General features: G+C 37.1%; 1 protein-coding gene across 3 annotated transcripts in view; it reads right to left on the bottom strand.

Annotated features, from left to right (window-relative positions):
• Window positions 1–14,661, bottom strand: part of MCC (MCC regulator of WNT signaling pathway) — a 223,017-nt gene that overhangs the window by 196,536 nt on the left and 11,820 nt on the right. For 2 of the 3 annotated variants that reach the window (XM_042787721.1, XM_032984089.2), the window contains exon 2: window positions 10,565–10,812. The exons of the other annotated variant lie outside the window; for it this stretch is intronic. In XM_042787721.1, coding sequence (XP_042643655.1) covers window positions 10,565–10,812 — 248 coding nt within the window. The remainder of the gene's footprint in view (window positions 1–10,564; window positions 10,813–14,661) is intronic. 3 annotated transcript variants of the gene reach the window in all.

Here is a 14,661-nt window from a genome sequence, read left to right as displayed (position 1 = left end):
ATGAACAAAGAATTGTCATTTTTGCACTTAGTAGTCAGCTGAATAAAATGTGAAGAGGCCTAGATATTAAAAATGGGTGGTAGGGCAGGAAACTAAGAGGAATGGAAAATAAGTCTTTGGACATTCAGACATTCAACTCCTATAGGCTGATGAAAAAAGTACAGGGGCCAAATGCACTTTAAAGAAAATTCAGAAGTTGAAGAGAGTTCCGATTGCTCAAGCAATATATGAAGTAAAATAAACCAAAACAAGTGAAAAGAAGCTAGCCTCCAAAAAGGGACCAACTTTATACTAAGGCAACTTGACTAGAGAAATTAAAATTATTAAGTCACATTTGGAGCTTACTGAAACTATTTCCATTGTTTTCTACATAACATCTGTCTCCATAAAATCAATGTTCTCCATAACACATTAGAAAACAAGTGCTTTTTCTCACGTCCTGTTGTCTGCAACATTTTTCCCAGAAGAGTGATAGAAAACTAATGAGGAAGTGGGGATAGCTTTTTTGTTCATAAAAACCTTCTGGTAGAACTGTTTATGTCTGGAATGGAACCTACTTAAAACCACCAGATAACCACAAAAGGCTCTATGCAAGCCAGGGAATCACTCCCATACAAGAATCAAAGACCAAAGGCTCCAGCTTCACTGTCCATGGTTACAACCTGTGCATGCCCATTGCGTGTCAGCTAGAGTAACTCTCTCCTATTTAAAAGGAAACCCACTTCTAATTCTATTTATTATTTTGCATCAGATAACAAAAATATATGAATGATAGCATGGCAACTGAGTGGTGATAAGTGATCCTTGCATGCACACATGGGTGAGAATGTTTATTGAAAAATACAGAAAGCTGTCTGTTAAACACCCATTACAAGTTCTAGAAGAATTCAGAATAAAAGAGCTTGTCCTTTTTTGAAAAAAAAAAAAAGTTTGCAGAGGCATATGTTGGAGAATGGCTCAGAGACAAGGGTCCTGAGCCCACCGAGCAATTGTATGATCAGAGCCTGCTCTAGCTGCTGATGCTGAGCCTCACTAGGGTTTGCCTGCAGCTGCTCGCAGCTGCTGATACAGGAGGAATGTCAAGGATGCTTCAGCCCTGTGTACCGTGGTGTGTCGAAAACAGGTTAAGGGGAATTAGGAATAGTGGTCTGAGAAACCTAGTGTTATGATAACGGTGGTCTGAGAAACATTGTGTTATGGTACTGTAGTGTATCGAAAACAAGTCAAGAGGAATTAGAAATAGTAGCATGAGAAACTTAGTGTTATGAGAAACTTGTGCTGTAAGCTAACTGCAAGTAGGTGGACCGTGAGAATACGACCCTTAGAGCTTTAAGCCAATCAGTTAGTGACTAGTAGGCATAATTAGTAGAAGGATTATAAAAAGCTGTAACAAAAATCAATAAATTGAAGCATGCTTTATCACTCATACTGAGTCGGCTGCGTTCTTCCTCCCTGGCCTGGGTCCTCGGCTCGCCCAGCCCAGCAGGCATAATTTTTAAACGCATTCTCATCTCATCAGTCTTAAGAGAAAGTTCTCATTGGAACTTTTTGCAACTCTTCTCCAGTGACCTACAAGAAAATAATTTGCTGTGTTATGGGAAATGAGGAATCTCTGAGACAAGGGTCTGTGGAATCTAGGTCTTGTTCCTCCCATCATATTCTTATGTGCTTTGAGGCACACTGAATAGAAGATACTGTATTAGGCTGTGTTATTTCAGTCCTCTTCTCACTAGGATTGGAAGTGAGGATAACAAGCTCTAAGGGAAGGAAGACATGGCTATACCCCACCCTAACTAAGACAACTTACTGCATGGGAGAAATCTGTTTCATGACATTAGATCTTAGAGGAAAATTGAACTAAATCAATCATTTTTTGCTCTAAAAAAAGAGAAGCTTTGGACTTCTCAGAAAAATGCATCTGATACCTTTGATAATTTTTGTTTAGTGATTTCTAAACCCCTCAAACAACAAAATGCTCCATAACAGCTTGATATTATGCCAAGATAAGCAAGTATACTTTGAAAGAATATGAGAAGCATTTTACATGCCTTTACTAGTAACATGCAATACAATGCACATGCCAGATAGCATTGCAAAGATCACAAAAATACCCATCAGTGTCAAGCAAATGACCTAACAGAGCATAATGTTTTTGGCATGAAAATAAGACAAAGAACAAAAGGAAAGAGAAGTCAAGATCTGACTGAAAGTGTAAAATTATTTGCCTTTGAGAATGTATAAAAACAATACTCACAATAGACAAGAATTCTCTTGTAGGCATAACTCAGTAAAATAAATCTTCTCCAGTTAGGTTTCTCAATGTCCACTGAAAGCTCATGCACAGTTTTAGGTGCATATTGTAAGTGTAGTACATATACCAAGTGCAGTCAGCTCACTTTTTGTCTCCACAGTGTCCCCAAACTACAGTTACAACCTTTTCAATTTCTACTGGTACATTTCTTCAAATCACCATAAAACCTCAACTGCATTCCAGGTTCACGGACATATCCTCAATATTGGTACATTCAGATTTCAGGAATTCTGGAATTCTGTGCTGCCAGATTCACTATAGGGTGTAACTATGGAGTAAATCTGGGAAATACTTAAATGCATCTTTAAAGAAATTAGAACAGTTAGAAACTTAACCAGCACTCTCACTTCCTAAAGTAATGCTAACATTTCTTTTTTTAGGCTTTTGGTTTTTTACACTCTACGACATATTTTTCTAAGCAGATTTTTACCAAGTATAAAAACTACATGAAATCTTAGGAAAAATGAACTGAATAGCTACAAGAAAATTAGGACAGATAAAAGAATGAGCTTGTGAAGAACAAAACCATAAACAGTCAAAGTTTGTACCAGGTAACTCATTCCTTATAAAGTCTTTAGAAAGTAAAACATTTAGTAATGTCTAGTGAAGGAAAAAGTTTATGACATTACAATTTCCCAGTCATGTAACACAGCTATGTGAATGAAGAAGCTGGCCATGTTAACCCAGTAGCCCAAGCCATGCATATTAGCAAATGTTCATGGAATTTCAGTCAAATTACCTTCTTCAAATTTGTTTCAATTACTGTAGAAACACATATCTGTAAACTATCGTGGTTGCAGTACTTGCCAGCTGACTGGCATTGACCATACAGGAAACGATGAAACAGAAAACAAAAAAAAAGCACACACTATTCATGACACCTTCATACACCTGTCCTTGAATCTGAAATGATTTAAGATTATTGCTGAGACACCACAACCATTTCCTCTATTCAGGCATAAAAAATGGACGACAGGAATGACTCAACAACAGCCCAGAACCCAAGGTCTCCCAAAACCCAGTGTTGTTTAATTACCAAACTAAATTTTGCCAGAATGCTGATGGCTAACAACTGCATTGTACTCGGTAACTCAATCTCTCATTTGAAGTTTATAGTAAGGGAGATAACCCTTTTTTTCCTGGAAATTAATAATCTCTAGCAAAAAGGGGTATATATATAATAGGAAAAAAGGGCACATAAAATATTAAATCATACAGAGGCTAGATGAATTTCCAACATACCTTCTAAGTACAGTATTTGTACTGTATGCACTGTACTTTAAAAAAAAAAATATTTCCCTCGTGACCATTTTTTCTATATGTGAACAATCAGCTTCCCCAGACTATCTTCTACTCAAGACAATCTCAATTCCGATCTGACTTCAAATCATATGTACCAAAGCAAACAAACAAAACATCCTGAGCATGTTGTCTGTCATTGTCATTTTGTTGTTTGATGTTTTATGAACCATATGTCAGACCTACACTGATGATACTAGAAATGGGCAGGTGAAGAGCACACCACCACATAAGTCAGGAGAGGGTAGGCAGAAATGTGCTGAGAGGTAAGCCTTGTTTTACAAAAGCTAGAGAGTGGAATATACCACAGTGCTCATCTCCGAGCCGAATGAAGCATGGCCTCTATGAAAATCCCAGCTGTACCCTTTTGGTTTCTCAAGCTTGTCCCAGTTTGTGTAGAAAGCATAATCTGGGACAAAAGTGATGAAGTGATGCTGTAATCCAGTTCCACACTCCCTATGGCAAGCCACAGATCCATGTCTTGCCCCTGGAGTTGGCCAAGAAGCATGAAGAGCAGTAACATTACTTTGGAACAAGACAGATCTGTGGTGCTCTAGAGCTGTGTGGTGCTAAGAAGGTCAAGGACCTGGCTCCAGCTCTAGCTCCATGCTTGTGTCTGGTCCAGCCATTCTATTGACTCTTGGTAGCAGCAGCTATCAAGAAGGGCAGCTTCCTATGTTTCCCCTATAAACATGATTTGCCTACTGCTCTGTCTTTCCTTCCAGTTTTTTAAGCTATTTTGTAATTTCAATGACATTTGATAGTGGTGTCAAAGTCTCGAATATACTAAATTCTAAATTCCTGTAAATTCTATGGAAAGCACAGGGATGACAGACTCTGACAGTGCTTCTGCTGTGAAAAATAATATGATGGAATGCTCAACCTTGAAGAGACACACTGGGGGGGGGAAGATAAAAAACGCCACACACAGATGGAGGTCAGGATATTGAAGAATTGAAGCAAAGAAAAAGGAGTTTGTTCCTCATAGAACATAAGGGTAAGCTGTGCTACTCCTGGCGGCAGGACATGGCAAATGCTAAGGACCAGCATGGGTTCAGAGAATCAGTTCTGTAAGACAGTGTTACAGAGGGAAGGAGGGAGGCAACGAATTCATGACCAAGTGCAACTATCTCTAGTTCAAAGTCCCTGGACTGAAATTTAATAGGGAAGTATCATTACATGTTCACCCAATTCCTATTATTTTCTCTAACCATCTGATTTGCACCACTCTAAGAGGCAGGATACCATTTCAAAATAACCTCTGGTCTAACGCAGATTAGTTGTTCTTACATTTTACAAATATTCAAACCGTAAGAAACCTTCAACCAAGTTTGTTGCCCTGTTAGACACCAGAGAACCCACTCTGCAGGGATGACTTCCATCCTTTGTAGATTCACTAGTATTTCGTATACATTGCAGTTTTAATAAGATTAGTCAGCTGTCAAATAGAAATCACTTGGAAATCCAGGTTAATTTGTTCTACTGCTCATAGCAATTAGCACTCTACAGTTCTAAAAAAAAAAAAAAAAAATTACCTATACTTTGCTGCTTTGCACAAAGGTAGCAGTATCAGAATATTTAAAAGTAATAAACTGAATCACTTAGTTACCAGAAGTTCACATCTAGTTAAATTTGCCCTAGTGGGTATTCACAGCTTTTCCAGTCAAACAAATCTAAGGTGAAACTTTGCTCATCAATTCCAAGAAAACCTGCAGCACAACTTTGAGTCCATCTGAGTTCTCTAGTTTTTAATTAAATATAGCATAAATAAATGTAATAACTGCATCAGTTTATTGAAAGCAGTTTATTTGCAGTAAGATCAAACATGGAATTAATGCAAAGCAGAAGTTATGATTTTTCAGCCCCAACTGGCCTGCTTCTCAAGTTTACCCATAAGATTTATTTGAATCAAAGGGATTTCTACCATTCCTTTGACTAATTCCCAAGCTTGATCTACAATGTAAATAACTTATCACATCAAATTTTCAAGGGACTTATTTTCAGTAAAGAGAACAGGGGAGTTGGCTATGAATTAATAACTAGTAACCCACTGCCAAAGATTGCTTATGGACTCATGTATTCATAGCTATCTATCTAGAATATAAAATCAGATCAATAAGTACATGCAGCTTTCAGTGGGACAGGAAACCATTCACCTGTCTGAAGAAAGAGTTTACTAATAAACAGTATCATTTCTTGTTCTTCCTCAAAAACAATGGATACTAGAAATAGACTATTCTTTATTATGGGAAAAAATGGCAATTTGCTAATTACCTGTAAAGAGGTAGATAAATCTATACAACATGTAATATAAATAATTCTAATTCTAGATTTTATATAAGACATATAAAACTATATAACACTGAAAAACCTGATGAAAGCCACAGCCGTACAGGGAACTTTCTTCCTTAAATCATTAGAGGTGTAGTTCTGCTGTTCTTGGCTCTCCTTCACCAAGCAATACACTTCTATCACTCACCAGATGACTGACACAGAATTACTGTACCCATCATGGTTTTCAATCTCCATAACTGGAAATAGGACTCACAGATCTGGTCAGTAACTGACATTCTTTCTGTATTTCCTACTGAAATTATAAAGAGTCAGGTAGCATATGGTCACTGCAAGACTCCAGCAACACTTTCAAAAGTTATTTTATTAATTTTTATTATATTTTAAACAATGTGAGAAGACCATTAACAGAGTTCACATTCCATTCCACTTATAGAAAAACTACTGGTTATTACTTGCAAATTATTGTTAAAGCTCCCATTTACATGAATAGTGTAGGGTAAGAACTACAATACATTATAATAGCTCTGCATTGCTGATAATCAAGCAACAAAAACCATCATTCTAATAACCGGAATAATGTCCCTTTTCACACATTTGAATAAAAGATTAAACTTTTAAATCCATATACTCATTTGATTGTCAAGATGGTAGATATGGATGCAGGTTTTCCTTACTGAGCACACATATCCCTGGGTATTAATAAGCCCCAGTTCTGTACCTTGACTAAAACAGTTGGTCAGTTTCCTTACTTTTGCATCCCACCTGGAAACACAGGAGTGAAACATTGGTTGGGTAAAATTGGGTAAAATTATTAGGATAAGTGTATCAGTGACAAAAAATGATGAGTGAAACAAAGTTCAGTAGTCTTTTAGATGTAATTATTTCTTAAGACCTTTTTTCCAGTTGTTTTCTTTATAACGACATGCAAAGATTATAGGTAGCAAAGAAAACATTTTATTTCAGTATATGCATACATTTTTTCACTCTTTGTTAAGAAATTGTGAACAGCTACAAGAAAAGCCTGCACAAAATGTCTGACTGGTAATCTCTGCACAATTACATACAAACTTGCAGTGTAGAAACATCCATGACAGTAGCTGGGTTCCTTTGCTTCTGATCACCAAGGCTCAGTAACCATCAAATTAATTTTGAAATTTTGTAATTTATGCACCCCACATGGATACATAACAGCTTTCAAGGATTATCAGCATCTGACACATTATGTAGAAATTAGTCTTGAAAAAAGCCCTGTAAACTATCTTTAAATAATGTTTATTAAAACCCGTGTTCTTTGTTCAAAAAAAAAAAAAAAAATAAAAAAGAGACACAAAGAAAGAACATCCACCAAGTTTATATGTCTGAATTTGCACATGAAGATGTCTCCCATTTTAAACAATGTTTAGAAAGCAATATCAAACAGTCAATTAACACAATCAGATCTTTGATCACTAGTGAGTACATACGTGAGCCCTCAAAGACATGAAAGGCATGGAAGCATATGCAGATCATAATTCAAGCTTGGCTGCAAGTATAATTCCTCAGCTGTGGTTATGTTCATACTCTGTGCAGTGTTTATATCACAGAAATACACTACAGTGGTGTTTCTTTGCCTCTTTAAACAAAAGATCTGTAGAACATCTTGAACAGTGCTGCCACAATGGTTTTCTTTTACAACCAAATTAAAACCAGTTGCATTTAAATGCTCACTATTATTATTTCCTCCCATTCTGTTTTTTGTTTACATGGTGGAGCATCTCCATATGTTCTCTAATTATTAAAAAGTCTTACAGAATCTGCAAGAGTCAAGGCAGGACAACTACAAAACCAATGAATTCCCTATAGGTTTGAAAACACAGTACAGTAAAATAGTCAGGCTTCACCAGCACAGAGTGAAATACACCACGGCAGGCAAAGGTCTTATGGAGTTAACTTTTGGAAAAAAAAAAACAAAAAAAAAAAAGAAAAGAAATATGAATTTACTCACCAACTTTAAAAATGCATTAAATTACTCTTGTACAACTAACAGAAACTGAAAAATAGGAAAAAAGAGTAGAGATTGAATTGTATATATTAACAAATTTGAATGTTCATCTGTGACTATTTTTTGGCAGTAATTAATAATATTTCTTTGTGGGATACATTAAGACTCTAAGGCAGACCTTTGTCCAGTAAAGTTTAGGACCTATCTTTTACCCCTGATTATTAAAACCCACAATTATTAGGCTTGTTTGTCTAAGAAAGAAGGTTTTTAAAACCCAGTTGCCAGAAATCTAGTCAGCAAACACAGCAACTTTGTAAAGCAGCCTGAGGAGACAAGACATTTTCTGTTTTGCAGAAAAATACAACAGCAGCAGCACTGAAAAAACAGCCAACAGAGGCAGAAGATAATTATATGAGCTAGGGAACACACACCATCCTTAATCCAATAAAAAAAGATATTAGGCACAATCTTGGTTTTGAACTGTTGTCTGATACAGCTCCTGAAAGAGATTCATGGGGTGGAAATGCAATTGAGCCCAAGGATTCTGAAGATCCAGTATAGACAGTGATGGAGAAATGGGCGTAAAAATTACAGAGTTAAACATCTTGCAATTCAAGAAGGAAGAAGGATAAACAGAGGAAATGTTAACAACAGAACATCTCTACAACAAAATATGACTATTAAGCAGTAAAAGAGATGAGATGGAGAATAAACAGAGCTATGAAACAGATTTGCTATGCTGAGAATCCAAAAAGAAAAGTCAATGAACATGAGATGATGGGATGGTGAGTAAAAAGTGCAGTTAATCTAAAAAGCAGGAAGATAAGGAATTCACCAAGGATACAGAACAAACAAGGAAAATTTGATTGTCTGAGATGACCCGCAAAAAACATGTGCAGAGTTACTAGAAGACAGAACAACATGCTAAACCCACCCCCCAAAAATAGATAAATAATTAAAAACCCAAACACAAAACCAAACCCTAAAACCAATACATGCTCAGTTTTACATCCTAGAAGACTGACTACTGAAAAAATAAAAAAGACAGGTGTGACTGACCAACAAACCCCTACAACAGAAGAAGGCTCAGAGAGATGGGCCAGGGTGATGTGCCCATGAAGCTCATAAAATAATGCAGGCTGGGACTACTCACAACTGCTTCAAAGAAGCTGACTTGATCTCAACACCAAGTGGACCCAAGGGTGGTCTTTGCTTCAGAGAAGCAGCCATCAGCAGCTGAGCGAATCAACTCGTGGTGCACCAAGTTCATCAGAAGAGTGTGAATGTCTCTGTGAGACAGCCAACCCAAAAGTGAAGGAGGTGTACACATGGCACAGCCCAACATGAAGACTATAAAAATGTAAACAGCTAACAAAAGAATTTAAAAGGGAGCAAAGGGCTTGAGCTGGCTTCAACACATGTCTCACTGGTGAGACTGGGGATTAGAATCTAATCTTTCTGACTGCTAAATCAGAAATCCTGTGTAACATCAACTATCTTCAAATAAGTAAATCTGATGTTAAGCATGACACCCTCCATGCATGGAACATCTAAAAGAACCTGGTCAAAGAGAACTGGTCTCTGACAACAGGTCGGTTACATGAACCAGAACACAGATAAGCAAACTCCCCAGGAAGATGTACGAAGTATATCTGAATGTAAAAAATATTCCTAATTTAATTTAGGATACATGCAAAGAAAGACTATTTGGATAACTGATGGAAAATCTCTCATGAAAAGAGTATTTTTTAAAAATTAGGCCCAAGTAGTCTAAGCAGAAGGTTGAGGGGACACAGCTAATAATACATTCAAAGGTCAATGGCTTTCTGAAGCATGGATGTAGGTCAGTTTCAGATCATGGGCCAACTGACATGTTTATCTGGTATGCAGCTGCTACAGAGGGCTAGAACACTGAGAACATCTCCAGCTTTTTCCACAGTACTTTGCATTCTGAGATTTTTGACCACAGAAACTGTGTTCTCTGGTCTCTTGCATCTGTTGCAGGGTGAAAGGAAGCATTTTGTAGGTGTTAACATTTCTGATATAATGCCGATTGATCACAGTGCTATCAAGGACTGGATTCAATGGCACAAACAATCCCTTCCTACATACCATGTTCCTGTAGATGGCATAGCAAGGGGGTTTTACCCCCCCTTTTTTTTTTCCCCTGGGTAAAAAGAAAGGAGAATTTTTGTATTCTCTAAACCATGAGGCACTTCCAGCACTCAGATCCCCAATGTGGAATGATTTTCAAAGCATCCAAGAAGCATCCACATTCCTACAGTATATTACATCTGAAAGACAAAGGACTAAGATTTTTTTCTCTCCTCATTTTTAATATTTCTACCTATCTACGTATCTGGGCTTTACAGACAACAAAGAGCTCACTGGATCCTCAGTTACCAGCAGAGCTTCACAGCTCTTGTCCCTTCAAGAAAGATTGTTGTTTTGTGCAAGTAGGGTTGTTAGAAGAGGATGTTCTGAACGCATTCTAGTCTACATACCAATGACCAGACTGCATTAGTTACAAGAGCACTCTAATATATGACAAAATTATGCCAAAGCATATTCATAAGGCTCTTTAGGGGAAATCCTCATATCAGTAAAATTGGTAACAAAACCCCAGAGTTTATCTTTTGTTACATTACACCAACAGAACATTTAAAAGTCATACCTACCTAAACTGTTATTGCTGCTAGTTGGCCAGGAAGCTATCCTATCCCTTAACTTTTTCTTTTTACAAGAGTCATCCGATTTCACAGAAAGTTCCACTTCCTCCTTCCTGATTTCTTGTACCAGTTCCATGCGGCACTGACTAAAATCCTGGAAGGAAATTTTTCCATTTTCATCTGCTCCCAGCTGGTGCATGATCTCTGCAACAGACTCCTCCATATTCAGCTGTCGGCACACCATCAGCAAGTCATTCCTGAGGATATTTTCAGAGGGAAAATGGGGGCAAGGGAAGGATGGAAGTGGAAGAAAGATTGGAGAAGTGGGAATAGAGAAGAAAAAAACAACAATTTAGTTAGAAAAGGAATACTAACTATCTAATCTGGAAATGCATTAATTAACAGACATTTAAAAACAGTAAGCCAATTATTGTTTTTGTTAATCCAGCAATGGAACTATGAGGTTGGCAAGAAATTACAACACAGAAAGACTGTGGAAAAGAAGGGAACATTTTTGTTTAAGTGCTAACCTCTATTTCATGCCATTATTAACACTTCCACTAGCAGAGACCGACACAAGGGAGAGCTGAATCTTGCTGTTGATCTTCACAGTAACTTCTGAGAAGGTGACATAATAACAACCTAAATAATTATTTGACAAGATCAATGACTACTTAAATTTCCATTTTAATCAGGGCAGGCCAAGGAATTTCCTTTTGCCACTGAACAGCAGTAAGCTAAGGAGGGAAAAACGTATAAAGGACAAAGAAAACAGCAGAAAATATAAATACTATTTTGATTATCTGGCTTCAAGCCTCTCTCCAAACACTCTTGACTATGAAACCCTCTTCAGAAGCTTGCTTGGTCCAATACTTTAACGAAACTCACAAAAGGGGGAAGAGGGCAGTACTATGAAAAAACACTCTGGCACTGACTGTAAGTGTCTGAGACAGCTGCAACCAAATCAACATGAAAGATACTTACAGGATATGACACATTTACGAATTTATGCAATGTGCTTTTAGGGGAGATGAATGCAAATAACCCTAAACATACTACCCAGGCAAAAAAAAAAAGAGTCAGCAACACTATGATCAATGCCATTTTGTATTTTATGTGAAGACAAGAACCTCAGGAACATACCTTGGGCTTAATTTGGGGTATAACAGTAGTCTTGGGAGAAAATATTCTGGGGGGTTTGTTCCTCACCCCTCTGGTTTTTTTTCTTTTTCAAAACTAAGGTAAGATTAAGTATTTTAAAGGCATTCTCAACCGTACCAACTGGTAGAAAAATCATTAATCAGAAGTTGATAACTAAACAAAGGTGAATAATAATTAACAAGTCTACTCAGGGAACAACAGGAAATAAGGTATTAGATGTTAATTGGATTTGAATGTTAGTGGCCTATTAGACAAACACCTGATACTCTCTAATAGTGGTCCATACGCACCTCAATGAAATTCCTCAGTCATTTGCTGTATCAGAGACAAAATCAACCCCTCAGAAAAGGAAGGGTTTTTTTGAAGATATTGTCACACTGTCTTTCTTTCAACGTGTAAACCACTAAAAAACCCACTGCTACAACTCTGCAACTGTAAACCCAGACCAAATAACCTCACTGAGCATACAGAGAAAGCACCTCTACTCCTTTCCAGATGTCAACAGTTTTTATAAACAGTGGGAGACAAAGTTGATAAACTCAGGCCTGCCTCATTCTGCTACTATTCAGAAACTCAGGCACCAAAAAAAGGTAGAGCAAAAAACCCCTCTTTTATCATCTTTTCTTCCTGTTCTTCTCCCACCTATCTCTATCTCATCTTAGAGAGGAAGAGGTATGGGGAGAGAGAAGGAAACAAAATATTGAAATTACTTCTCCAGCAACTGAAGGATGACAGATACATATTTGTCAAACGACAACTAATTAAATTCTAAATAAAATGTGCGTAACCCAGTTCAGTCAGATCTGAAGAAGCAACTGTTCCACATTATCAAAATCTTCTTGGTTTCCCATTCTCTCACATTTCAAAAGTTAAAAGAAATTACCACTACTTTGCCACTCTCACACTTCACTTTTTCTTTCCTGCCACCCTTTTCTTAACTACTTTTTGAGTTGGACTGCACAATATGACCACACCAATTCATACTACAAATAATATGAATGTCATGACTTCTTTTAAGTGTTGCTTATTTTTATGCTGTACAAAATCCTTCTGTAGGATGAAAGTAAAGGAAATGTATAATAATATTAATATTATGTGAATTATATTAGCATATTTAGTAGTAGTATTATTTCATTACTAGTATCTGACCATCATCCAGAAGGTTTCTATGAAAACGTGATACAGTGAAATATCCAAAGTTCTTGCATGAACAGTTGCACTAAGGTAATTTGTTATCACAACCAAGGTCCGTCTATTCTACAGAAAGAAGTTGTACATTGGGTGGAGCTTTGTAAATGAGTTCTACAGAGGAATTCCAGGGCTGCCTCAAGAAAATTCTTCGCAGAGATGTTTACAGTATAACTGGAGTATAATAACAATAATTACATTATGACCATGTATTTTAGCAGAAAAAAAAAAATCTCTGTTTATGACAAATTAGCTTTATTACAAGAGAATTAAATTACATTACACGGAACAAATATAAGTGACTGATACTTGCAGATAGAATTTTGGTCAGAGTTTTGCTCTCAACTTTGAATCTGGTCAATGAATAGATTAAATAATCTTAGCATGGCTCAGTTCCCCGTTTTTAAAAATTAAGACAACAATACAAACCAATCTCACACGGATGTTGCAAAGAAAAGTAAGGATGACAAGACATTCAAATTTTTACAAGGGGAATGACAGATACAATTAAGCAATGTCTATGCGTGTTCTCTTGTAAAAAATCAGATCTAGCACCACAGACTAAAGGACTCTTCAGAGGTGTGACTGATTTTGGAATAAGTACCAGGAGAAGCAGCACAGGGTGATGCTGCCAGGGGGTTCCCGGTCAAAGGCCTGCTGCCCTAGCCTCAGAAGCACCATGTTGCCACACTGGAGTGGGATAAGGCTTTGGGATGAGGCCTTGGCACCGGCTTAAGGCAAGGCTCGCCCTACACAGCCCCATAAACCTCCCTCCCAATACCGCCCACAAAGGGCGTATCCAAATCCAGATCCGGTTCTGACAGGCAAAAGATGCTAAACTTTCTCTCCTGTTATGCAAATGTGAACTAAGTATCATTTGCAGCGTCTGCAGCCTGAGTGCATTGTCTGAAGCAACCTATTGAAGCAGAAGAAAAGATGTAATGAATTACAAAACGTAATAATTGGTACACTATTGGAGTAACTGAGGACTACAAGCACTACTGAAAACAGATTTAGTTTACCTTGAGTTCACCATGCAACCTGAAACACCAAGAGTTTTCCTAATCTCCACTTACAAACGTTATCAAAAGGATTTTTAAGTAATGAAGAACATTTTCGTATTAAATTCGACAAACATTCCCATGTAAATCTGCAGGAGTTTCTCCATGTAAATACCTACATGTTGAGAAGCACAACTAATTGGAACCTCTGGTTGCTTTAAAAGAAAATTGTATCAGAAGCATTCTGAAATGTAATAAAAATAAAACACTCAGGAACATAAAATTCCACAACCAATCATTATGACACCAGAAGGTTCTACTGCATATATGGTCCTACTGTTTAAGAACAAAACCAAAGAATCCTCTTCTTTTAATGAAAATACCTTTATTTATAAAATAATCCACCCACCTATTTTGATTCAACTTTTAAAATCAAGGTAACTATAAAAATCTCTCCTAAAACTTCAGTTCAATGCAGAAAAAAACCTGAGCTTTGGCAGAGAGTTTTACATAATTCCAGTACATCTGCTCTTAAACCTAAAAATTCTCTATTCTGTGGGAGTGAACTGGCATCTTTCTACTAACTACTAAAAAACTTGGATCCATTTTTATGGTGACAGACACATGAGAGACAGTTGGGAACAGGAAGTCTCTCTGCTGGAGAACCCACTCAACCCATCCAAACATATTGCAAATGAATTCTCACGTCTATTCAAAGGTAGGATTTTTTCAGAGCCCAAAGGCACTTATGATGTG

Source organism: Tyto alba, unplaced genomic scaffold (assembly GCF_018691265.1).
Source record: "Tyto alba isolate M040663 unplaced genomic scaffold, T.alba_DEE_v4.0 Super-Scaffold_13, whole genome shotgun sequence".
Lineage (NCBI taxonomy): Eukaryota > Metazoa > Chordata > Aves > Strigiformes > Tytonidae > Tyto > Tyto alba.
Note: the sequence above shows the minus strand (reverse complement) of the source record. Positions and strands in the feature narration are given on the sequence as shown.